Source organism: Mustela lutreola, chromosome 9, assembly GCF_030435805.1.
Source record: "Mustela lutreola isolate mMusLut2 chromosome 9, mMusLut2.pri, whole genome shotgun sequence".
NCBI classification, from domain to species: domain Eukaryota; kingdom Metazoa; phylum Chordata; class Mammalia; order Carnivora; family Mustelidae; genus Mustela; species Mustela lutreola.
Genome location: NC_081298.1, coordinates 71,810,850 through 71,836,940, shown reverse-complemented (window position 1 = coordinate 71,836,940; position 26,091 = coordinate 71,810,850). Strand labels below are relative to the sequence as shown.

The 26,091-nt window shown below is 36.1% G+C and overlaps 1 protein-coding gene across 5 annotated transcripts in view; it reads left to right on the top strand.

Moving 5' to 3' along the window:
• The window catches only part of TSGA10 (testis specific 10), a 152,244-nt gene that overhangs the window by 1,175 nt on the left and 124,978 nt on the right, over window positions 1–26,091 (top strand). For 3 of the 5 annotated variants that reach the window (XR_009344836.1, XM_059134716.1, XM_059134713.1), the window contains exons 2-3: window positions 12,327–12,455; window positions 22,609–22,824. Coding sequence is in view for 2 of the 5 variants with exons in the window: in XM_059134713.1 (XP_058990696.1) it covers window positions 12,327–12,455; window positions 22,609–22,824 (345 nt within the window). In the remaining 3 variants the exon portion in view is untranslated. The remainder of the gene's footprint in view (window positions 1–12,326; window positions 12,456–22,608; window positions 22,825–26,091) is intronic. The other 2 variants (XM_059134717.1, XM_059134715.1) reach the window with 1 other exon arrangement.

The window sequence follows — 26,091 nt, the reverse complement described above, 5'->3', positions numbered from 1 at the left end:
CATTCAAATCTGCCTTCAGGATAAAACAGATTCTTGTTTGTATCTGAATTGCTCAAGGAACTGAACCATTCCATTTTAATTAGTGAGAAATAACTAGGAAGGTATATGAATGAAACATTTATTGTAAACAAACTTTGGCATTATTTAGTGGCAGCTTGCAAAATAGATCTTATTTTGTTTATTGTCTGGAAATCACTGTTTGTAGTCCAGCATATAATCAGATGTAGAGATTTTGTTGGCTCCTTTTCTGTCTTTTTTAGTTGCTTAGATCAGTTTTAGGGTAATTTACTTTTAGAGTATTCCATATATGAAGACAGAGCAGGTGTTATCATTCATTCTCTTTTCTCATCACATGCTCCCTCTTCTTCCCAGATGTAGCCACCATCCTGATTTCTATGATAACCACTTCCTTGCTGTTCCTTAGAGTTTCACCATTTTTGTATATGGGAACACGCACATTCTACTTTGGCTTGTTTTTGAACTTCATATAAATGGAATTGTAGTTAAGTATTCCTTTCTAGTTTGCTTCTTTAATCAACATTATGTTTTTTAAGATTTATGCTTGTTGCTTATAGTTTGTTGTTTAGTGTTTACCTACTCTACTATTAAGGTTTTTACAGTTTTGGTAAATATGAACCACTGCTGTGGACTTTCTCATACATGTACCCCCATTATAATCTTTTGAATTGACCTAGTTAGTAAGGTAGTTGTATTTGTCTTAGTTAGGGAATTAACATCAGTTTATTATTAATATTTTTTAGTTCAGGAAAGCCTCTTGAAAACAAATCCTTAATCCCCTATGTTTCTTAGAAGTCTTGGTAAATGATACTTCTCCTGGGGCCATTATTTTATGCTCCTTTAAAAAGACAAGTTATTTCTTTACAGAATAGTCTGCATTGAAGATAACTAAAGAGCTTGAATTTGAATGGATAACTGGAGAGATTATTTCTTTTTCTTAAGAAAGGTTAAGCATTGTGTCGTTATTGTTTTGTTTGAAGTGAGTTCTCAAAACCTTTATTCACTTATTTTTATAATAGAAAAACCTATCTCAAAATTATTCATGAAACTGTGTGGTTTTCTACATCTTTCTTTGATGTTATTCTTTCTTTGATGTTATTCCTTCCTACTTCAAAGGATCTGTAAACTTTTTTTATAAAAAGAAAACAAGTTGACTTTTTGTGGAACCAGATTTCAGAAGCCCATATAAAATACTGTAGTATTTTTAATTATTCTACTTTTGTTGAGTGTGTGTTATATGTGTGATATTTTGCTCAGGATTGGTATTTTTTTCTTTTTAGTGCATGATCTTATCTCCTATTTCATGAAAAATGAAAATTCTATCAGGCAAGACTCTCTTCAGATTTCTACCCCTTCTTATCTAAATCTTCACCTGACCTTGCTTTCCTCTTTCTTGTCTCCAAGGATAGTGCATCTGCCATTTATTTGGGTTTCCTTTAATTGGCTTTGTGACTTTTCCCATTAGTTAACATTAACCCTTGTCTTAGAAATCTTCTATGTGTTTATACTGTAGGACTTAACCGAGAGCACAAAAACTTTAGGGAGTTCTTCAACCCCCTGAAATTGTTTGTAAAGTTTTGTATGTGTTTTTATTTTACTGAGGAGAGGACTTGGGCTTTTGTTTAATTCTGAAGGGGATCCTTGATATAAAGAGAATTAAGAAATAAGTTTTTCTCCTTTGTAAATAACTCTTCAACAACAGGGTCTTCTACCTTTTGCTCTACTTCTTGTCTCATGATCATGCTTCCTAAAAGAAGTCTACATTTTCTATTTCCTTTTGTTCATTATTCATCTATTAGTCCTCTTTGAATATGCTTCTACTCCTTCTGTACTATTGAAACTACTTTCTTTGGATCATCAGAATTTTGTTATTTTGAAAATGTTCTTTTGGCCACCAACTTTGTGTTGGGTACTTCTGTAGGCATTAGAGATATAAGAGTGACCAGACAGAAGCCTAGATCTCTTGGAGTTTACCTTCTAGGAGTGGGGAGACAGACCATAAACAAGTGAAAAATAAATGATGTAATTTCAAATAGTGTTAAGTGCAAATAACCTGATGAGAGAGTATCTAGGAGAGAGGTTACTTTAGGGAAGAGGTCACTTTAGGGAAGAGGTCAGGGAAGACCTGCTGACATTTGAGCCAGAGGAGGAGCTGGTCATGCACAGGGCTGGGAGAGAGAGTGTTCTGAAGAGAGGGAAAGCAAGAATCCACTTCATTCCTTGAAGTGGAATGAGATTGGCACAGTGGAGGAACAGAAAGAAAACCAATAAAGCTGATGGGTGAAAAAGAGAGTACTAGATCTACTTAGGGAACTGAAAGCAAGGGCCAAATTATGTAGGACCTTTAAAAGTTTGGATTTTTATTCTAATTACAGTAGGAAGACATTGGAGTCTTTTGAGCAGGATCTTATGATTTTAAAGTGATAGTTTTGATTTTGATTTGGAAAAAAAGTTGTAGCGAGCAATAGTATAAATATAAAGACCACTTAGGGAACTGTACCAGTAGTCTTGTAGGAGAGGAATATGGAGGTGGTAATAAGCATGTTGAGAAGTGGATGGATTTAGAAAATATTTTAGAGGTCAATCTAACAGGGTTCATTTTGGGGGGTTAGATAAAGAGGAAACAAAGACAATCCCTTGGGCACTGCACAAATGATGGTACATTTCACATGGGAAAGACTGGTAAGGAACATAGTAGAAGCAGGGTTGAGAGCAGAAGTGCAAGTGGGGAACTTAAGAGGTCTGTTCTAGATGTGTTAAAGTTGTGATGGCTCTGGACATTCAGTAGACACAATACAATGTGTTAAGTGCTCCAGTAGGAGTATATTCATAGTTTGGGGGAAATATGGAAAATACATCCTAAGTCTTTTTTGAGGGGAGTTGAAGTCATAACTACTTTTTTTGTGGTCTTTTTCTCTATATTCCCTTAGCATTCATGTGCATTCCTCTGATATGGCACTAATCCTGTTTTACTGTAATTTTTAATTTATTTTTCTGGACTTCCCTAGGCCCATTGAGGGTTGAGATTGTAGGTTTTTATTTGTTTTTCATGTTTCTTTCTTTTTTTTTTTTTTTTTGAGAGGAAGAGAGAGAGAGAGAGAGAAAGAGAAAGAGGGAAAAGGGTAGAAGAGGAGGGAGAGATGATCTCAAGCCGACTCCATACCCAGCGCAGAGCATGACATGGGGCTCAATCACACAACCCTGAGATCATGACCTGAGCCGAAATCAAGAGGTGGATGCTTAACTGACTGAGCCACCCAGGCATCCCAATATTCTATGGCGATATTAGATTGCCATAGAATCTAATATTGGTTCATTCTTATTCTAGCTGTTTATGAATTTGTTTGATAAGTGAATAACTGTGAGTGTTAAAATGTGAAACTACAAACTGAAACAGGGACAGTGGATACAGAAGAAATGTACTTAAGAGTGATTTTAGTGAAAAGATAAGTAGAACTTGATGGCCAATAATATATATAGAGCACTTCTTGCCAGGTGGTGTTCTAAAATGCTTTACTGTAACTCATTTAATCCTCACAACAGATCTTGGAGGCAAGTACTATTATCATTCCTATTTTATAGATGAAGCCATGGCCAGAGAAGTAACTTGCTCATGGTCATGCAGCTAAGAAGCAGCAAAGCTAGCATTATGAACATAAGCACTCTGAGGCTAAAGAACAAGTTCCTAACTACTATGCTATGTTGCTTCCTCATTGAGACTGTGCTTCTAGCTTGGGTTTTTATCATAATGATTTGCTGCTTCCAAAGTACTTTTACTTGATTCTCTGAAATCTGTACAGGAATACAAGTTCCATTTTGATAGAGATTGTGGAAATGTGGAGGATATTCAGGTGGCCTGAGGTGGGGAACGTGGCAGAAGAGACATGGGCATTTCAGATATACCAATTTCTCTCCCTTTTCATTTACCTCCAAAGCAGAGCAAGTAGCAACTCTAATATTGCTACTCAATTGCTCACACTTGTCAGGTAGACTTTTGTTCTCTTCCTACTTTTAATTTCTAGTGTAACTTGATAGGTAATTTTATAGAATCTCTAACTGACTGTTCAGTTTACCAAGGAGAAGAAGGAAAGTTCAACTTTATCTGCTTTTGTACACTCCTTTAATATCAATCTATGTAAATTTTTATTGGTACTTATTATGCAAAGAATTCTATGTAGATTTGTAGGAGTATGGAGAGCTCTAGGACATTGCCTGTTCTTAAGATTCTAATAATTGGGATTGTGGGAAAAGATGGCAGAGGAGTAGGGAACCCTAATTCTACTGGTCCCCTGAATTTAGCCAGTTGTCTATCAAACCATTCTGAACATCCATGAAATCAGCCTGAGATGTAAGAATATATATCTGGATCTGTACAAACAGAAAATCTCCAGTGGTCTTGAGGTATGAAGCAGGGAGCCATGATTCTGCACTCAGATATCAGAAGATAAACAGAAAGGGGAGGGAGCCACCATAAGCTGATGCCAGGAAGGTGATATAACACTGGAGTGCAAAAAGCATCCCACACTGGGGATCATGTACAGACTCACAGACCAGTAGCAGAGGTGAAAGGATTTCAGTGCAGCCCCCAGATAGGATCTAGGTCTGCGCTCAATTTTAGAAGCACAAGGGCAAAGACATGCCTGGCACTGGGTTCTACCACTGGGAGTGTTGCTATGGGGCACATGACCATGGAGCCTGCAGTTTTTAGCAGTGCAGACAGAAATGGAGACAGTGTGGCATAGAGAGCTCAGTGAAGAGCAGACTGCAATTTCTTTGTTCTGAGACAGATTTAGATGCAGTCACTCTGCTCTGACTCTGGGAAGAGACATGGAAAGCTGCCAGAGAATAAAAGTGCCCCGCCCCATGGTTTTCACTAAGTCCACTCCCTCCCCAGGGGACAGGGCAACTCTGCCCAAGCAGGGTTGCCTGACAGGCCCCTCCCCAAGAAGAGAGGCTGGAAGAACAAGAGGACGACAACGCAAAGGTCCCTATAAAACAGGTACATCTTGATTGTGGCATGGTTAATACTTTGAACTCTGTACATTCCCTCAACCACCCCCCAACAGAATGACTAAGAGGAGGAACCCCCAACAAAGAAAAGAATAAATGTCCTCTGCTACAGACCTAATGGATATGGATATAAGCAAGATGTCAGAAATAGATTTCAGAGTAACAATTATGAAGTCGATATCTAGGCTTGAGAAAAATACAAGCGACTATATAGAATCTCTAAGGGCAGAAATGAGATCTAATCAGGTGGAACTTAAAAATGCTATGAATGAAATGCAGTCTAAATTGGATACTCTGACTGCCAGGCTAAACAAGGCAGGAGAATGAATTAGTGAGCTGGAAGATAAGAAGATGGAAAAGAAGAAAACTGAGGAGGCCTGGGAAAAACAGATTAAAGCCCAAGAGATCACACTGAGAGAGATTAATAATGCCATGAAATGTTCCAGTGTCAGAATTATTGGGATCCCTGAGGGAGGTGGAGAGAGAGTGGTGTAGAAGATATATTTGAGCAAATTGTAGCTGAGAATTTACCTAATCTGGGGATGAAAACAAGCTTTCATGTTCAAGGGGCAGAGAGGACCCCTCCTAAGATCAAAGAGAACAGACAAGTATCCTGACATATAATATAGTACAAGTCACAAATCTTAGATCCAAGGAAACAATCTTGAAAGTGGCTAGGGGAAAGAGATTTCTTATGTATAGAGGAAGGAATATCAGAATAACATCAAACCTATCCACAGAGACCTGGAAAGCTAGAAAGGACTGGCAAGACATATTCAGGGTACTAAATGTGAAGAACATGCAGGCAAGGATACTTTACCCAGCAAGTCTGTCATTCAGAAATGGATGGAAAGACAAGGGACTTCCAAGACCGGCAGAAACTGAAGGAATATGTGACCACAAACCAGCCCTGCAAGAAATATTAAGGGAAGTTCTATAAAAGAAGAAAGACCTGAAGAGTAATATAGGCCAGAAATTTACAGAGACAGTCTATAGAAACAGGGACTTCACAGGCAACATCATGGCAATAAAATCTTTTCTGTCAATAATACTCTCACCGTGAACGGCCTAAATGCTCCCATGAAATGGCACAGAGTTGTAGGTTGGATAAAAAGACATATCCCATCCATAGGCTGTCTACAAGAGACTCATTTTGAATCTATAAGATATATTCTTTTTTTTATTTTAAAGATTTTATTTATTTTTTAACAGAGAAATCACAAATAGGCAGAGAGGCAGGCAGAGAGAGAGGGGGGGAAGCAGGCTCCCTGCTGAGCAGAGAGCCCGATGTGGGACTCGATCCTAGGACCCTGAGATCATGACCTGAGTCGAAGGCAGCAGCTTAATCCACTGAGCCACCCAGGCACCTGAGACTCATTTTGAATCTAAAGATACATCCAGACTGAAAGTGAAGGGATAGAGAACCACGTTACATGCCAACGGACCTCAAAAGAAAGCTGGGGTGGCAATTCTCATATCAGAGAATCTTAGCTTAAAATTAGATTTTAAGCTAAAGACTATAGTAAGAGATGCAGAAGAACACTATAATTCTTAAATGATCTGTCCAACAAGAAGATCTAACAATTGTAAATATCTATGCTCCCAACATGGGAGCAGCCAACTATATAAGACAGCTGTTAACCAAAATAATCATTGGTAATAATACTTTAATAGTAGGAGACCTCAATACTCCACTCTCAGCAATACACAGATCATCAAAGCAGAAGATAACAAAGAAACAAGAGCTTTGAATGACACAACGGACCAGATGGACTTCATAGATATATACAGATACACCCTAAAACAACAGAATACTAATTCTTCTCAAACACACATGGAACTATCTCCAGAATAGACCACATACTGGGTCACAAATCAAGTCAGAAGCAATACCAAAAGTTGAGGTTATTCCCTGCATAGTCTTAGACCACGATACTTTGAAACTGGAACTCAATCACAAGAAAAAATTTGGAAGGAATTCAAACACTTGGCAGCTAAAGACCATCCTGCTTAAGAATGTTTGGGTCAACCAGGAAATTAAAGAAGAACTTAAACAATTCATGGAAACCAATGAGACTGAAAACACTCCAGTCCAGAACCTATGGGATATGGCAAAGGCAGCCCTATGAAGGAAATAGGTCGCCATCCAAGCCTCACTCAAAGAAATAGAAAAATCCCAAATACACAAGCTAACTTTATACCTTAAAGAGCCGGAGAAAGAACAACAAATAAAGCCTAAGCCAAGCAGGAGAAGATAAATATTAAGATTAGAGAAGAGATCAATGAATTAGAGAGCAGAAATATGGTAGAGCAGATCAACGAAACTAAAAGCTGGTTCTTTGAAAGAATTAATAAGACTGATAAACTGCTGGCCAGACTTATCCAAAAGAAATGAGAAAGGACCCAGATTAATAAAATGATGAACGAAAGGGGAGAGATCATGACTAACACGAAGGAAATAAAAACAATTATCAGAAATTATTATCAACAACTATATGCCAATAAATTAAGCAACATGGAAGAAATGGATACCTTCCTGAAAACCTAAAACTATCAAGACTGAAACAGGAAGAAATTGGCAATCTGCATAGCCCAATAACCAGTATTTAAAGAAGAAATAATACCTATTCTCTTGAAGTTGTTTCAAAAAATAGAAACAGAAGGAAAACTTCCAAACTCAGTCTATGAAGCCAGCATTACCTTAACCCCAAAACCAGTCAAAGACCTTATCAAAAAGGAGAATTACAGACCAATAGTCCCGATGAATATGGATGCCAGAATTCTCAACAAGATCCTAACCAATTGGATCCAACAGTACATTAAAAGGATTGTCCATCAGGACCAGGTGGGATTTATTCCTGGGATGGAAGGGTGGTGCAATAGTCACAAATCAATCAGTGTGATAGAACACATTAATAAAAGAAAAGACAAGAACCACACGATACTCTCATTTCATGCAGAAAAAAAAACTTGACAAAATATAGCATCCTTTCCTAATTAAAACTCTTCAGAGTGTAGGGATAGAGGGAACAGTTCTCAGTTTCTTAAAAGCCATCTATGAAAAGCCCACAGCAAATATCAGCTTTTCCCTTAAGATCAGGAACATGACAAGGATGCCCACTCTCACCACTATTGTTCAACATAGTGCTAGAAGTCCTAACATTAGCAATCAGACAACAAAAAGAAATAAAGGTATCCAGATTGGCAAAGAGAAATAAAACTCTCTCTTTGGAGATGACATGATACTTTATGTGAAAAACCCAAAAAGACTCCACCCCCAAATTACTAGAACTCATATGGCAATTCAGTAATGTGGCAGGATACAAAATCAGTGCACAGAAATCAGTTGCTTTTCTATATACTAATGATGTAACTGTAGAAAGAGAAATTAAGGAATTGATTCCATTTACAATAGCACCTAAAACCATAAGATATCTTGGAATAAACCTAATGAAAGAGGTAAAGGATCTAGAAACTATGGAACACTTAGGAAATAAATTGAAGGAAACACAAAAAGATGGGGATACATTCCATGCTCATGGACTGGAAGAACTAATATTGTTAAAATGTCTATGCTGCCTAGAGCATTCTACACTTTCAGCTCCATCCTGATCAAAATACCAGTGGCATTTTTCAAAGAGCTGGAACAAAAAGTTCTAAAATTTATATGGCACCAGAAAAGACCCCAAATCACCAAGAAAATGTTGAAAAAGATAAACAAAGCTGATTGCATCACATTGCCTTATTTCAAGCTATATTTCAAAGCTGTGATCACCAAGACAGTATGGTACTGGCACAAAAAGACACATAGATAAATGGAACAGAATAGAGAGCCCAGATATGGACCCTCAACTCTATGGTCAACTAATCTTCAACAAAGCAGGAAAGAATATCCAATGGAAAAAAGACAGTCTGTTCAATAAATGGTACTGGGGAAATTGGACAGCTATATACAGAAAAATGAAACTTGACTGTTCTCTTCCACCATACACAAAGATAAACTTTAAATGGATGAAAGACCTCAATGTGAGACAGGAATCCATCAAAATCCTAGAGGAGAACATAGGCAGTAACTTCTTTGACATCAGCCACAGCAACTTCTTTCAAGACATGTTTCCAAAGGCAAGGTAAACAAAAGCAAAAATGAACTTTTGGGTCTCGAGCAAGATAAAATCCTTCTGCATAGCAAAGGAAATAGTCAACAAAACAAAGAGGCAATCCATGGAATAGGAGAAGATATTTCCAAATGACACTACAGATAAAGGGCTGGTATCCAAGATCTATAAAGAACTTCTCAAATTCAACATCCAAAAAACAAATAATCAAGTGAAAAAAAGGGGCAAAAGACATGAACAGACACTTCTCCAAAGAAGACATACACATGACTAAAAGACATATGAAAACATGTTTAGCATCATTAGCCACCAGGGAAATCCAAATCAAAATCACACTGAAATCTTAAACCAGTTAGAATGGCAAAAATTAACAAGTCAGGAAACAACAAATGTTGATGAGGATTTGGAGAAAGGGTAACCCTGTTACACTGTTGGTAGGAATGCAAGTTGGTACAGCCACTTTGGACAACTGTGTGGAGGTTCCTCAAAACATTAAAATAGAGTTACCCTGTGATCCAGCATCATGCTTCTGGGTATTTACCCCAGATAGAAATGTAGTGATCTGAAGGGGCACATGCACCCCATTGTTCATAGCAGCAGTATCCACAATAGCCAAACTGGGAGGAGATGAGCTGCCCTTCAGTAGGTGAGTGGATAAAGAAGATGCGGTCTTTATGTACAATGGAATATTAGAATATATATATTAGAATATATATAATGGAATATTCATCAGAAAGGATGAATACCCACCATTTGCCTCAACATGGATGGAACTGGAAGGGATTATGCTGAGTGAAATAAGTCAAGTGGAGAAAGACAATTATCATGTGGTTTCACTTACATGTGGAACATAAGGAATAACATGGAGGACATTAGTAGAAGGAAGGGAAAATGAAGGTGGGGAGATCAGAGGGGGAGATGAACTATGAGGGACTCTGGGAAACAAACTGAGGGTTTCAGAGGGGAGGTGGACAGGGGGATGTGTTAGCCTGATGATGTGTATTAAGGAGGGTATGTATTGCAATGAGCACTGGGTGTTATATGCAAACAATGAGTCATGGAACACATCATCAAAAACTAATGAAGTACTGTATGGTGACTAACATAACACAATAAGAAAAATATTCTTTTTTTTTTTAAGATTTTATTTATTTATTTGACAGAGATCACAAGTAGGCAGAGAGACAGAGAGCCCGATGCGGGGCTCGATCCCAGGACCCTGGGATCATGACCTGACCCACTGAGCCACCCAAGCACCCCAAGAAATCTATTCTAATAATTGTGTGAGGAAGACCTATCTGGTAGAAAAATATAGCTATGCAGTTTATTCTATAACCAATACCTATAGAAGTTTCAATGAAGAAGTGATCACTATTTGATGGAGAATATTGAGAACACGTCCTAATAGAATATGGAATTCAAGCTGAGCCTCAAAAGTGTCTTTAAACGGAGAAAAGAGCAAGGCTCATGAGCAAAAGTTATTGTATATTTGTAATGATAATATGAACGTATGTATAAAGAATATGGAGAATAGTTTGTCTTTTATAGAGGTATTCTTGGAGGTACCAACTAGGAGATAAGATTGGAGAAGTGGGAGGTGACCAAATTATGAAGAGCTCTGAATGCATGGCAGGTTACAACTTTAATTGAAGAGATCCTTGCTATTCAAAGTGGTCTCTGTACTAGCCAAATAAGGAATTACTGAGCAGCATTTTTAGAAATGCAGTATTTCAGACCTACTGTAAATAAGAAAATTCATAAGTGATTCATATGTTCAGTAAGATTTGAAAAGTGCTATTATAGTGTATAGTCTGAATCTGGTATTCTAAGTCAAATGTTTATGAGTAAGAACACTTTTTTTTTTTTTTTTTAATGTTCAGTTAGCATGTAGGAACACATTTTTCAACAGAAACTATGTGAAAAAAAAAAGATACTTCGGATTTTGGCCTAAGCTATATAGGCCTAAATGATTCATAAGTTAGAAATACTCTGTGAGACTTAGTGCTGAAATTCCAGGTGAGGCAATAAGTGCTGAAATGAAGAACTGAAATCAGGTTTATGTCTGGTTTAAGGGAGGGGAAAAAGAAAATAAGTCTGTCAGACTGCTAAGTAGTGGGTCATAGAGGGTGTAATAGAAAGTCAATGACTGGGGCATCCTGATCCTATAATTTCCCAAATGCTAGTTTTTGTAGAATAGCATCTGTGTTGCCAGGAGAGATCTAGGATTCTTATAGCAAATTCTCTCTTCCTTAACATAACAGCAGGCAGCCTTGATTCAGGGAAAGAACAAATTATTTCCCTAAATGATATAATTTCTGAAATACATTGTTATATTAAAAAAGCAAAGTATGGGGTAGTACATATAGTACTCTAAGGTGAAAAATATTTTAATGATATTATTTTGCACATGTGCAAATATGTATTTAGGAAAATTTCCTAAAATTGGAATTATTTGTACAGGAGCTTTGTACATTTGTAATGTTGCTAGATTTTGCACAGCTGTTCTCCAGAAATATTGTATCAATTTATGCTGCCATCAGTGATGTATAAGAATGTTAAATTATATATCCAACTTCCTGATCTTTGCCAGTGTGAGGTTAAAAAATGGTATCTCAGTGTTGTTTTAATTTGTGAGATTGAATATCTTTAAATCTGTTTAAAAGCCATTTCTATGAAATATCCATATTCTTTGCCACTTTTTCTATTAGGGTATTTCATCTCCTTTTTTATTTATACGAGTTATTTCTGTATTAGGAATGTTAGCCCTTTGTGGTATGGGTAGCAAACCTTTTTGTTAATATACAAAAGCAGCAATAAATAGGTAGCTAGTAGCTATTATATTGGTCAACACAGGCTTAGAAGTAGCCTGCATTATTTCCTGATGACCCATATTTCCTTAGAACGGTGGTTACAAATGGGATAGGATAGGATATGTTGTTTTGTTTTGTTTTTTTGAAAAGCATGTTGAATATTGTAGTTTTATATTTGGAAAACAGAAAAAGTTTCATAACATGGGATTTTAAGAAAGTAAAGTTTGATGAAAATCCTCTTAGCTGGTAAGACAGAGTTAAAAATAGTTATCTAAGAATATTGTTAATTTCCAAGTATCGTTGACAGTTGTGAAAAATTACAAAACTATTTTAAACTGAATGCCTCTGTATCATTCCCATTTTTTTCCACTAGGTTACCACCAAAGAACATGATTTTGGTCTAGGGGCTCCAGTTTCTGAAGCTGAAAAATACCAGAATACTCTGCAGCTAGAACAAGAAGTGAGAAATCAAGATAAATTCATCTCTGCACTGAAATTACAGGTTACATTTATTTCCCTGAATTAATTTGAGATGAGGGCCAATTTTGAAACAAGAAGATGGAGAATAAATACTAATTCAGTGCTCCTTGGAATTTTATGGGTCTAAAATCGTTCCATTTATATCCTAATCATTTTGATACATGAAGATTCAGATATATATGAGTGCAAACTATGTGGAAGTGTTGTGTCCAGTGCTTTTATGTACATAATCTTATTTAATTCCAACCTTGCGAAATAGTGCTTTGATTTCCATTTTACAGACATGGAAGCTAAAATTCCAAGAAGCTATAGAATTATATTTGACTAATAAGTGACAGAGCTAGGCAGCATTTGTCTGGACTCCCAAGTTAGCTAGGATTTGAACCCAGTTCTCTGGAACCCAGTTCCAGGCTTGATATTTGTTTTCCTGGTGCCTGATCTGTGGTAACCCTACTAATGAAGGCTATTAAAAGAAACTTCCTCTTTTAGGAAAATGGAGTAGACTTACTTTACCCTATTTGTCCTACTTAGTACAACTAAAAATGCTGAACATTTTGTTATAAAACAAACATAAGGACATTCTGAAAGGTGGGCAGGAGCAGGAAGACTGGCTAGGGACCTCAGCATACAATAATTGACATGTTAATGAATTTCTGGGTTTTCCTTTTGCTCCATGTATCTCATTGCTAGAAAAACTGGCATCTAGAATGGATGCAGACAAAAAAGAACTAGGAAGGGGGCAGTCTAGCAATGTAGACCACTTTTTTTTCTGTCCTGGGTCTTTATAGTTTATATATATATTTAATCTGGAAACAATCTCAAACTTCTCTAAAAGTTGCAATTACAGAACAAAGAATATCCCCCACCACAATCCCAAACCATTTGAGAGTAAGTTGCAGGCCTGATGTCCTGATATCCCTAACGTTTGAGTGGGTCTTTCCTATAAATAAGAACTCTCTACTACAAGATCACAATACAACCTAGTAAAAATCAGGAAATGAACTTGAATACATTACTGCCAGCTAATCCTCTGACCCCATTCAAGTGTTTTCCAGTTGTCCCATAATGTCAGCAATAACAAAGAGATCCAGCATTACACATTGCAATTAGCTATTGTGGCCCTTTATCTTCTTCATTCAGAAACATTCTTCCTTGATTTTCATGACCACAACACTTTGAAGAATACAGGCCAATTATTTTATAGAATGGTTATTGATTTGGGTTTGTTATGATCATCTTTATGTTATGAACCTTTGGCTGTGTGGAAACCAGCCTTCAAATTGGCCCATCTCCTTTATTCCCACTCTAATACAGTCTCCTTGCACATGGTACCAGAATTTATCTTTGTGCCCAAGAGCATAGAGCAGAAGTATTTAAGTTATAAAGTGATCTCTTGGATCACTTGCTCTAGAGGAAGCAAGTTTCCATGTTGTGAGCAGCTCTGTAGATAGGCCCACCTGGAAAGGAACTGAAACAGCCAATAGCCAGTGAGAAACTGAGGTCTACCAAGTATGTTGGGTGAGTTTGGAAGGGGATTCTGTAGCCCCACTTAAACCCTCCTATAGTGACAGTCACCCTGACTGACTCTTTTTGACCTAGTGAGAGACCTTAAACCAAAATTACCAAATTAAGCCACTTCAGATCCCTGATACCAACTGTGACATAATTGTTGGCTTAAGATACAAAATGAATACAGACAGGAATACCACAGAAGTGATGGTGGGTTCTTTTCATTGCCTCCTATCAAATAGCACAAAATTTCAATTTGTCCCATTACTAATGATCTTTATTTGGATCCCTTGCTTAAAGTGTTATCTTCTGGGCTATTCTCTGGTGAAGTTCCTCTTTTTGCTCTACTAATTATTTTTTAATTAAAGTATAGTTGACACATAGTATTACATTAGTTTCAGATATATAGCATAGTGATTTGACAACTCTATACTTCATGCTCTGCTCACCACAAGTGTAGTTGCCATCTGTCACCATACAGTGCTATTATAATAGTATTGACTAAATTCCCTACATTTTACCTTTCATCCTTATGACTTACTCATCCCATAACTGGAAGCCTATACCTCTCACGCCCCTTCACCCACTTTCTCATCTTCCTCCCCTCTAGCAACCATCATTTTGTTCTCTGTATTTATGGGTCTGTTTCTAATGAAGACTGTTTGGGGGCAATAACTACCTGTTCAAACACCATGAAAAAAAACCGTAGCCTCATTCCTGCTGGAAAAATCCGAGTAAAGAGCCTAGACTTCCATCCTTGTCAAGCTGTGACAAGGAGTCCCAGCCATACCTCATGGCTCACTCTCCAAGCCCCCACATCCCACCAAGGTGATATCAAAAAGGCATGCTGCGGAGCCAAGACTGTATTGTCTACTAGGTAGTAAGTATCCCCCACAACCACCTAGTGTCAGCAAAGACCACATCAGGAGCCTAGATATCCATCCTCACTGAGAGTAACAGGTTTCCCCTTTCCTTTTTGTTGACGTGGTTTCAGAGGGGACCACAGGCAGATTCAGGATTTTTACTTTTTTCTAGCAGTAACAAGTCCACCTACCCACAGAGTTGGTGGAGGACACATGAGAATAATAACAAGGTACCTGTATTCTTCCTTACTGTGGTGGTATCAGCAGAGTTCTGGTGGGGACCCTGAACTCCCATCCCTGCCTAATAGTAACAAGAACACCAGTCCTCCCCAGGTATCAATAGAGGCACAGTAGAGAAATTGGACTTCCTTCACCTGGCAATAAGAGGTAGCATCCCCATTTATTAGCTGGAACTAAAGTCACAGAAGTGTGAGAAGAAGCCTACTAAAAACACAAGAGCAGATCTCAATGAAAAAAATCACTTCTTATCTCAAAAATCAGGAATATCTCAACCTTAATGAGAAAAGACAACCAGAAGATGCCAACACAGAGGTGAATTAGAGACTATCTCACAAGGATTTTAGATCCATTATCATATACATGCTTCAGGCAGTTCTGACCATGTTTGAAACAAGCACAAAGCTAGAAAATCTCATCCAAGAAATAAAAGATATAAAGAAGAACCAAGTGAAAGTTTTGGAAGCAACCAAGATGTTCTTCAGTAGGTAAATAGATTAAAAAATTGTGGTATATCTGTACAATAGAATATTATTCATTGATAAAAAGAAATGAACTATCAAGTCACAAAAAGACATGAAGGAAACTTGAAAGCAAATTGCTAGGTGAGAAAAAGCTAACCAAAAAGGTTACATACTCCATGATTCCAACTATTTGACCTTCTGGAAAAGATAAAACATAGAGACATTAGAAAGATCACTGACTGCCAGGAATTTGAAGGAAGAAAGGGTGGGAAGGGTGAGTGGAGCACAAGTTTTTTTAGGGAAGTGAAGCTATTCTGTATGATACAATGGTGGTAGATACATGTCACTAAGCATTTGTCAAAAGCTGTAGAATCTACAATGCAAAGAGTAAACCCTAATATAAACTCTGGACTTTATTTAATGTGTCAATATTCATAAATAAGATGGGAAACTGTGTCCCATGGGGAGAAGGAGTATGTGGGAACTCTGTATTTCCTGATTAACTTTTCTGTAAGCCTAAAACTACTCCAGAAGAAAAATGTGTAAGGGCACCTTGATGGCTCATGCAGTTAAGCATCTGCCTTCAGCTCAGGTCATGATCCTGGGGACCTGGGATCAAGCCACACATCTGGCTCCCTGCTCAGACTGGAGTCTGCTTCTCCCTTCCCCTCCCCCTGCGTGTGTGTGTGTGTGTGTGTCTCTCAAATAATTAAATAAAACTTAAAAAAAATAAGGTCTATTAAAAATGCACAGGAGAAAATATTTCTAAATCATATAGCTGATAAGGGATTAATATCAAGAATATATAAAGAACTTTTACAACTCAATAATCAAAAACTAAAACAACCCAATTCAAAAGTGGGCAAAGGACTTGAATAGACGTTTTTCCAAATGGCAAGTAAGCACATGAAGAGATGGTCAACATCATGATCCATTGAAAAAATGCAAATCAAAACCACAATGTGGTATCACTTCATACCTTTTAGGATTGCTCTTATCAAAACAAAATAACAAGTGCAGGTGATGTTGTGGAACAGCTGAAGCCCTTGTGCATTGTTAGTGGTAATATAAAATGGTGCAGCAGTGGTGGAAGAAGTTTAGCAGTTCCTTTAAAAGTTAAATATAGAATTACCACATGATCCAGCTATTCCACTCCTAGATATAGCCCCAAAAGATTGAAAATAGGAATTCAGATACTTGTACACTGACATTCATAGTAGCATGATTTTCAATGGCCAAAAGGTGGAAGCAACCTAACTGTCTGTCAATAGATGCATAACAAGATGTGGTGAGTACATACAATGGAATATTATTCAGCCTTTAAAAAGACTGAAATTGTGATGCAATATTGCAACATGGGTGAGACTTGAAAACATTATGCTAAATGAAATAAGCCATGCACAGAGGGACAAGTATGTGATTCCACTTATATGAAGTACCTAGAATAGGCAAATTCATAGAGAGTTATTGTTTAGTGGGTACAGATTTTGGGATAATTAAAAAAAAATTCTGGAAATGGATGTGGGATGGTTCCAACATATTGTGGATTGTGGATGTACTTACTGCCACCAATTCACACACTTAGGAGTGGTTAAAATGGTAAGTTTTATGTATGTTTTACCACAATGAAAATTTTAAAAAATACAGTAACTGAAATTAAAAACTCAGTGCTCTCAAACAACAGGATGGAAAGGAGATAGGAATGAGTTGGTGAACATGAAAATAGAAAATGGAAATAACCTAATTTGAACAGGGAGAAAATGGATTGAAAAAGTGAAGAGAGGCTCAGGACAGGTGGGACTATAACAAATGGTCTAATATTTAGATCACTGGAGTCCCAGAAAGAAAGTTAAGAGAGGATCAGACTGAAAAAATATTCAGAGCATTAATGGAATGGAATCCTGCCTGGCATACAGTATATTCTAAAATAATAGCTGGACTGAATTTTCAGAAACAAAATTAGGACACGGAACAGACAGAATGAAAACAAAACCAACAGGTGATGTGTAACAGGCCATAAGCAGAAGAAAATAAAGTAGGAAGCTGAAAATAAAGTGGGAAGGCTAAATATTCTCCAAATTTGGCAAAAGACTTAATATGGATTAAAGAAGGTAAGTGAACACTTACCAGGAATCTCTCAAAGAAACCCATGCCGAGACACCTTGTATTCAAACTTGTGAGAACTAAAGACAAAAAAAAGTAATCCTGAAAATAACAGTTCATTACTTATAGGTGAGCACCAATTCAAATAACAGCAGAAGCAGATCTGAAAACATGGAGGTTGAAAAGAGGTGAAACATTTTTTTTTATTATAATTTTTTATTTTTTATAAACATATATTTTTATCCCCAGGGGTACAGGTCTGTGAATCACTAGGTTTACACACTTCACAGCACTCGCCAAAGCACATACCCTCCCCAATGTCCATAATCCCACCCCCTTCTCCCAAACCCCCTCCCCCCAGCAACCCTCAGTTTGTTTTGTGAGATCAAGAGTCACTTATGGTTTGTCTCCCTCCCAATCCCATCTTGTTTCATTTATTCTTCTCCTACCCACTTAAGCCCCCATGTTGCATCACCACTTCCTCATATCAGGGAGATCATATGATAGTTGTCTTTCTCTGCTTGACTTATTTCGCTAAACATGATACGCTCTAGTTCCATCCATACAAACGTAGTGATCCAAAGGGGCACGTGCACCCGAATGTTTATAGCAGCAATGTCCACAATAGCCAAACTATGGAAAGAACCTAGATGTCCATCAACAGATGAATGGATCAAGAAGATGTAGTATATATACACAATGGAATACTATGCAGCCATCAAAAGAAAAGAGGTGAAACATTTTAAACAGTATTCTGTATTCAGTGAAAGTATCCTTCAGAAATTAATGGAAAATCAAGGCATTCTCAGATAAAGAAAACTAAGATAGATAATTGGTTGCCAGCAGAACTATCCTACAAGAATAGCTAAAGGAATTTCTCTAACTAGAAAGGAAGTGATAAGAGAATCTTGAAAGAATAGAAAAGAAAGACAAAGAAATGTATGGCCAAATGCAATACAGTTTCCTTTTTTGTTTTCTAAATTGTGTTTGTCAAATGTAATTCTCAATGGATGTAGATGAAATATCTAAGATAATTATTTTATTAGTAGAAGAGGGTAAGGGATATAAGGGGTATAAAGGTAAGTAAGTTTTCTACACTTGAACTGGTAAAATGCTGTGCTAAGTTACAAATAAATTACGCTTTGAGCAACCACTAAAAAGCTGTGCAAAGAGATTTCTCAAAAACACTATAAGTAATTCAGAATGGAATTTTTAAAAAGTTCAAGTAACCCCCAGAAAGGCAGAAAAAACAAAACAAAACAAACAAAAGCAAAAAAACCACAAATGACCAAAAAGAAGTCACACTTGAATGTTTTTTTAAATTGAAGTATAGTTGACTCACACTTGAATATTAATATAACAGTCTAAGTATAACAATTAAAAGACAGAAACTAGTAGACTGGATTAAAAACCTAATCTAGCCTTAACGCTATCTGTAAGAAATTCACTTCAAATATAACTGTACATGTAGGTTGAAAGGTTGAAAGGCATACAAACTGGAGATGAAGAAATAAAACTGTCGTCCCTAATGGTAGATGACATGATCCTCTACCTAGAAAATTTCATGAAATCTGCAGTACAAAACTAAAAATATATGTTTATTAAAAATATATGTTTATAAAAAAAAAAAAACTAACGTACAAAACTAGAACTAGCAAATGAGTTCATCAAGGTCACAATACATGTTCATTTTCTTTATATTAGCAATTCACATGTGGAAATCAGAAAATGCAATATCATTTACAATTACTCAAATAGAAAATTGAATCCTTAGATATTTGAAGTATGAACTTCTAATCTGAAAACCACAACATGCTAATGAAAAACCAAAGAAGGTCTAAACAAATGGAGCGACATCATGTTTATGGATTGGAAGCCTCAACATAGTAAAGATGTCAGTTCTCTCCAAATCAGTATACATTTAATACAGTTCTCATCAAAACCCCAACAAAAACAATTTTGAAAAGGATAATAAAGTGGAAAGAGTCATTCTCTTTTGTTTCAAAGCTTATTATATAACTACAGTAGTTAAGACTGGTATCACCAAAGAGATAGACAGATCAATGATACAGAAGAGAGAATCCAGAAATACCCTTACACAAGTAAAACCAAAAGGCTTTTGACAGAAGTGCAAATGCAGTTTAATGCAGGAAAGATAGTCTTTTCAACAAACGGTGCTAAAACAATTAAAAATGAATCTAGACCTAAACTCACACTTTAACACAAAAAATTAATTCCAAATGGATCATAAATTTAAATGTAAAACATAAAACTGGAAACTTTTTAGGATAATATAGAAAATCTTCAGGACCTTGGGCTTGGTGAATAGTTCTTCAGTATGACACCAAAAGCATGACTGATAAAAGAAAAATTGATAATTTGGACTTCATCAAAATTTAAATCTTTTGCTTTGAAAAATCCATCTAACAGGATGACAAGACAAGCTACAAATCATATTTCTTCCAGAAGACTCATATGTAAGATACATGAAGAATTCTTAAAATCAGCACTAAAAAGGATCAATCCGATTAGAAAATGAGCAAAAGATGTGAAGAGATATTTCATAGAAGGATATATGTTGATAAGCACATAAAAAGAAATTCATCCTTTCTAAAGAGGATGGGGAAATGCAGATTTAGACCAAGATGAAACAACAATGCATGCCTATAAGAACAGTTAGGATTGAAAATAGTGACAATACCCAGTGCTGGCAAGGATGAGGAGATCACTCATACATTCCTGGTAGGAATGGGAAATGGTACAACCACTCTGGAAAATAGTTTGTTCTTTATAAACTAAAGATATATTTATCTTACAGCCCAGCAATTGCACTCCTAGGTATGTCAGAGAAATGAAAACTTATGTCCACTCAAATACCTGTATGTGATTGTTCATAGCTGCTTTATTTGTCATAAAGACTGGAAATAACTACAATTTCCCTTAATTAGTAATGACTAAACAAACTGTTAATCCATACCATGGAATATTAGCAACAAAAAAGATTGAACAATGCATTCATGTAACTTGGATAGATCTCAACGACATTGTGCTCAGTGAAAAAGACAGTGTCAAAAGATCACATACTATGATCTTTATCACGATTTTACTTATATAACATTCCTGAAAAGACAAAATTATAGAGATTAGTGGCTGCTAAGAGTTAAGGATGGGGAGGGGAGAAGATGTGACTGAAAGGGGTAACAGGAGTGCAATCTTTGTGATAATGGAATAATTGTATTTCTTACCGAGATGCTGACTCTACATGGGATCGCATTGTACCAATGTCAAATCTCTGAGTTTGATACTGCATTATAATTATTTAAGATGGAACTATTGGGAAAAGTGGGTTGAGGGCCAAAGAAATCCTTTTGTATACTTTGTAACTTCCTGTGACTCCTTTGTTATTTCAAAATAAAAAGGTTTTTTTCTAAAGCTACTTTTTGAGTACTGTCATCTTCCAGAAATTTTATTTGAACTTTTATACTTGTTATACTTGACTACAATCCTGAAAATTGTAGGTATTCTCTCCATTTAGCAGATGAAAGTCCAGAGGCTTCCATTTATTTTTCCTAAAGTCAGATGAATCTCTTAGGATCAAGAAAATATGGTAAATTGTCAGGATTAAGTAACTGATTGAAGAACTACAATAGGACTTGAACTGGTTTGCCTAATTCCAAAGCCTACATCCTTTCTACCACTTGAAACTGCCTCTTCTAAAATAGTTGTATCTTGGAATTTAGTAAAAGTGTATGGCTTGATGCTAGAGGTGAGGAGACTGGGTTTTTAATTTATAATTTATTAGTTTTATTTCATTTTAAAAATTTGAGATTATATGTTAGGTAGATAGGAAATGATATAGAAGTTAGAGGTGTGTTAATACTGAAGTTAGAGACAATCCCTTTAAAGTTGCTTAGAATTTAGTGGAAGGGACAAGGAAGTAAACAATAATATATGTTATCAGATACCAAGATTAAATTGTGTAAGAGCTTTATGGTGGCACAGAGAGGAAAAGCGTTTAACCTCTCCTGGTGCAGTGGAAAGTTAGCAAACATTTTCAGTGTGTCCTTATTGCTCAGAAATATAGCACTGTAGAAGCCATGAACAAAGATAAAAAGACATATGGATAGATAAATTGAAGTTTATGTGTGTTTATCCTATATCCTATAGTTTTAAAAAAGATACAAGAAATAAAAATAACTTAGGTAATAAGAATATGGGAAAATAAACTTAACGAAAGCACGGGACAAGAATAGCAGACAAGAGATCATTGCACACAGGTTCTGTGGGTTCTAGAGGTGGGTTGCAGGTAGGCTTTAAAATATCTTGAGGCCAGGGCAAAAAAGGAAACTTTATTTAAATAATTCACCATATGTCCTGACATATAGTCATTTTCAATGGGTCTAATATATTTTTTTTCCTTTAAAGGCATTTGGATACCTCCGTGATAGAAAAGGCCCTTTTCTTCATCCGTTGATGTTTTGATAGTGGGCTGGGAAGGAAAGCTGTGGTCCTCCACATTAGTCAGCAAATACTTGATTGATTTGGTATTTAGCTTAGTCAAGTAAGTTATTGATATGTTCAAAAGAACTTTTTTTTGAGTTAACATATTTTGGCAACAAAAATTAGAAATTTAATTCTGAAGAACATCTAATTGGTATTAAAATTAAGTAATTTCAAGATTGGTTTCTTTTGTGTAGATATAAATATTTGGCTATTTTTCTAATAGTTTTGGCTAAAAAGAAATAATAATTAAGTTTATTAATTGTAAATTGTTTTGGAAGATGTAGCTATAAACCTTTGAATTTTCATTAAATATGTTTTTTCAGATAGGTATTACATTCACATGGTACAAAATTCAGAAAGTGAAAAATATATATATAGGTAGGTCTCCTTCTAGGGACGCAAACCTCTTTTCCTGATTCCAGTCGCCTGCTTGTTCTCCTCAGAGGAAAATAAAGGAAATATTTTAATATGTTTATTTTCTTTCTAATTATAACAGATTGAAGATCTCAAACAGACAAATCATGGCTTGGAAGAATATGTTAGGAAACTCTTGGATAGTAAGGAGGTGGTAAGCAGTCAAGTAGATGATTTAACCAGCCACAATGAGCATCTTTGTAAAGAATTGATTAAAATTGACCAACTAGCAGAGCAACTAGAAAAAGAGAAAAATTTTGTGGTGGATACCGCTGACAAAGAACTTGAAGAAGCAAAGGTATTACATTTACCACAATAGGATTTTTTATTGAGTTCTAACTGATATATAGTATTGCATTAGCTCAAGTTGTACAAAATAATGATTCAGTATTTCTGTATATTGCGAAATGATCAATGCAGTAATTCTAGTTAGGATTTCATTTCTACTCTAGGATAAGGATTTTAATTCTACTCTAAACATCATGCAGTTATTGAATACAATAGAAAGAGTGACGTTCACATTTATATCATTTGACAGTTTTTTAGATTTGACATTACATTTCAATATTTAGGGATTAAATTATATTGCACGTTTAATTTCTTTTAAAAAGTTTTGCTCAAAAAATTTCCGAAGTAATATGTAGTCATGATAAAAACTGGCAGGCAATAGAAATGTTCTGTATGGGCCATATATATTTATATATATGATGGATGATTGCTCAGCCATCAAACAGGGTGAAATCTTGACATTTGCAACAACATGGATGGAACTAGAGGGTATTATACTAAGCAAATTAAGTCAGAAAAACAAAATATCTTATTTCACTTATATGTGGAATTTAGGAAATAAAACAGATGAACATATGGGAAGGGGGAAAATATTTTAATGTAAAAAATGTTGGAAATTATAACTTCTCACAATTATAATTTTTTTGCCTAACAGTTTATAAGCAAGATACAATGTATTTCAAAGCCAGAATGAAGCTTTTGAATTTTTTTTTCTTCTCTCGAAGATTTTATTTATTTATCTGACAGATCACAAGTAGGCAGAGAGGCAGGCAGAGAGGAGGAAGCAGGTTCCCTGCTGAGCAGAGAGCCCAATGCGGGACTCCATCCCAGGACTCTGGGATCATGACTTGAGCCGCAGGCAGAGGTTTTAACCCACTGAGCCACCCAGGCAGAACCTATTGAATTTTTTAAAAAAGATTTTATTTATTTATCTGCCAGAGAGAGAGAGTGGGAGAGAGAGAGTGAGAGTACAAGCAGGGGGAGTAACATGCAGAGGGAGAAGCAGGCTCTCTGCTGAGCAAGAAGCCTGATATGGGACTCGATCCCAGAACCCTGGCTTCATGACCTGAGCCGAAGGCAGATGATTGCTACTAAAGTATTTGAAGGACACTAAAAGGTAGCTTGAATATTTTAAACATTTTTCAATAAATTCTTTTCTTTATACTGTTTCTTTTAAGAATAGTTCATTAACAATTTAGTGTCAAATTAAGTTTAGTCTTAATAATAAAAATTATCGAGATGCTTAGGTGGCTCAGTTGGTTAAGCATCTGCCTTCAGCTCAGGTTTTGATCCCAGGGCCCTGTGATTGAGTCCCCATTGGGCTTCTTCCTTGGAGGGGAGCCTACTCCTCCCTCTGCATGCCACTCCTCCTGCTTGTGCCCTCTTTCTCTCTCTCTGACAAATAAATAAATAAAATCTTTAAAAAATAATAAAGATTATCAAATTAAAGAATATTGGGTTAATGTTTTATTTTCTTGTTTTCGTCCTCAAATTAAAAATTATATTGCTTCCCAGTCTAGGAGGCCTAGCTAGCTAAATTCCCCTGAAGAGAGTACCCAGTTTCGAAGTCATCAATTTTAAAGGATTCTTAAAATCTGTGCTAGAGAGTGAGTACTCTGTCAGGGTGAATCCTCTGCTATCAAAAAGAGAATTTAAGGAATGGGAAAGATTTAAAATAAAAGAGCTAGGATCTACCTAAAACTGAAAATGTTAAGCCCATAGATGGAAATTCTGCCTAGCTTCAAAAAGAGCATTTCCAGGAAATAGACATTCACATATGATGTGGAATGTTTGGTATATCTGAGAATTGGAAAGCTTGAGTAGAGATAGCATTGCTGATGCAGGAAAGACATTGAATAGTAAATAAGAGGGAATAAAATGGGTTGTTTGAATGTACTGAAATGAAGTCACCAACCTCAATAAGTGAATGTTACAGGTAGAATGGGGAGTAGAAAGTACATGACCAGTGTTGGGGATATGAACACCAGTGCATGTTGTCATCATTCTTATGTCATTGGGTATGTAGTTTAGGTATCCAGTTACTGGGGAGAGATTCCTTGTCTGATTTGTGGGATGAAGCTTGAAACAGAATTTCTGATTTGAGAGTTGAGAAAGAATATTTGTATTCCTGTATTCTTTGGGCTTATGCTCTAGAGAGGTAGAGTTTGAGGTTAAGTCAGTTTATCTGGAATTGAGGTAGATAATATTCAGTGTATTTATTTGCAAGAGTTTACTTTTAGTCATATTTTTAAAGATCAAGAGAATGACTTCTTCCATCATTTATTACATTAAAATATATTGAATATTTACTATTTTATTTTCTATTTCTGTGTAACAAATTATTCCTAAATGTTAGTGGCCTCAGATGACAAACATTTGTTTCTCATCAAGTATAGCTTATTAGCTGGGTAGTTTTGGTTTACCATTTCTCAGGAAATTGTAATCAAATGGTTGCTAGTCTGTAGTCATGGCTTGATGGGTACTGGAGGGTTTGCTTTTAGATAACATATTCAGATGACTGTTGGCTTTTGGCGGGAGGCTTCAGTTCCTTGACAGGTGCACCTCCCTTAAGGTTGTTTGATAGTTTTATATCTGCTTACTTAACCTGAGCCAGTCATCCAAGAGAGGCAGAAAGGAGGAATCTTCAATGCCTGTTATGATTGTCTCAAAAGTTACAAACCATCATATCCTGGTCACTAGAAGTGAATTACTAAGTATATGCCACATTTAAGGGGAAGGGAATTAAGCTCCATCATTTAAAGTAAGGAATATCAAAATTTATTAATGTATTTTAAAACCACCAGAATTATATGCCTCCTTTTATCTTCTCATTTTGAAGTTTTTTAATCATTCATATTTTAATAATACAGTGTTTCTCAGCTGATTCAACATAAGTTTTTGAAATAAGCAGAATTGCAATTTTACCATTACTAGTTTCTTCATACAATTTATATTTTAATTAACATAAGGGCTATTCTTGGACTGGATCTTCAATAGCTCTTGTCATTGTTACATTGGTATGTGTTTAATCAATCAAAAATATTTCAAAGTTTACCATTGAAAGATAAAGTATAAAGGCTATTTAAGTCCTTCCACTCCTCATGCTGATTCCCCCCTCTTCCTTCCCTGCTTTATTTTACTCTGTAGTACTTTCCAACTACTTTTCCCTATGCACACACTACTTCAGCCACACTAGCTCCTTACTATTCCTTGGAATTTAGCTGACATTCTTTTACCTTAGGACATTTGCTTTTATTTTATCTTCTGCCTGGAATGT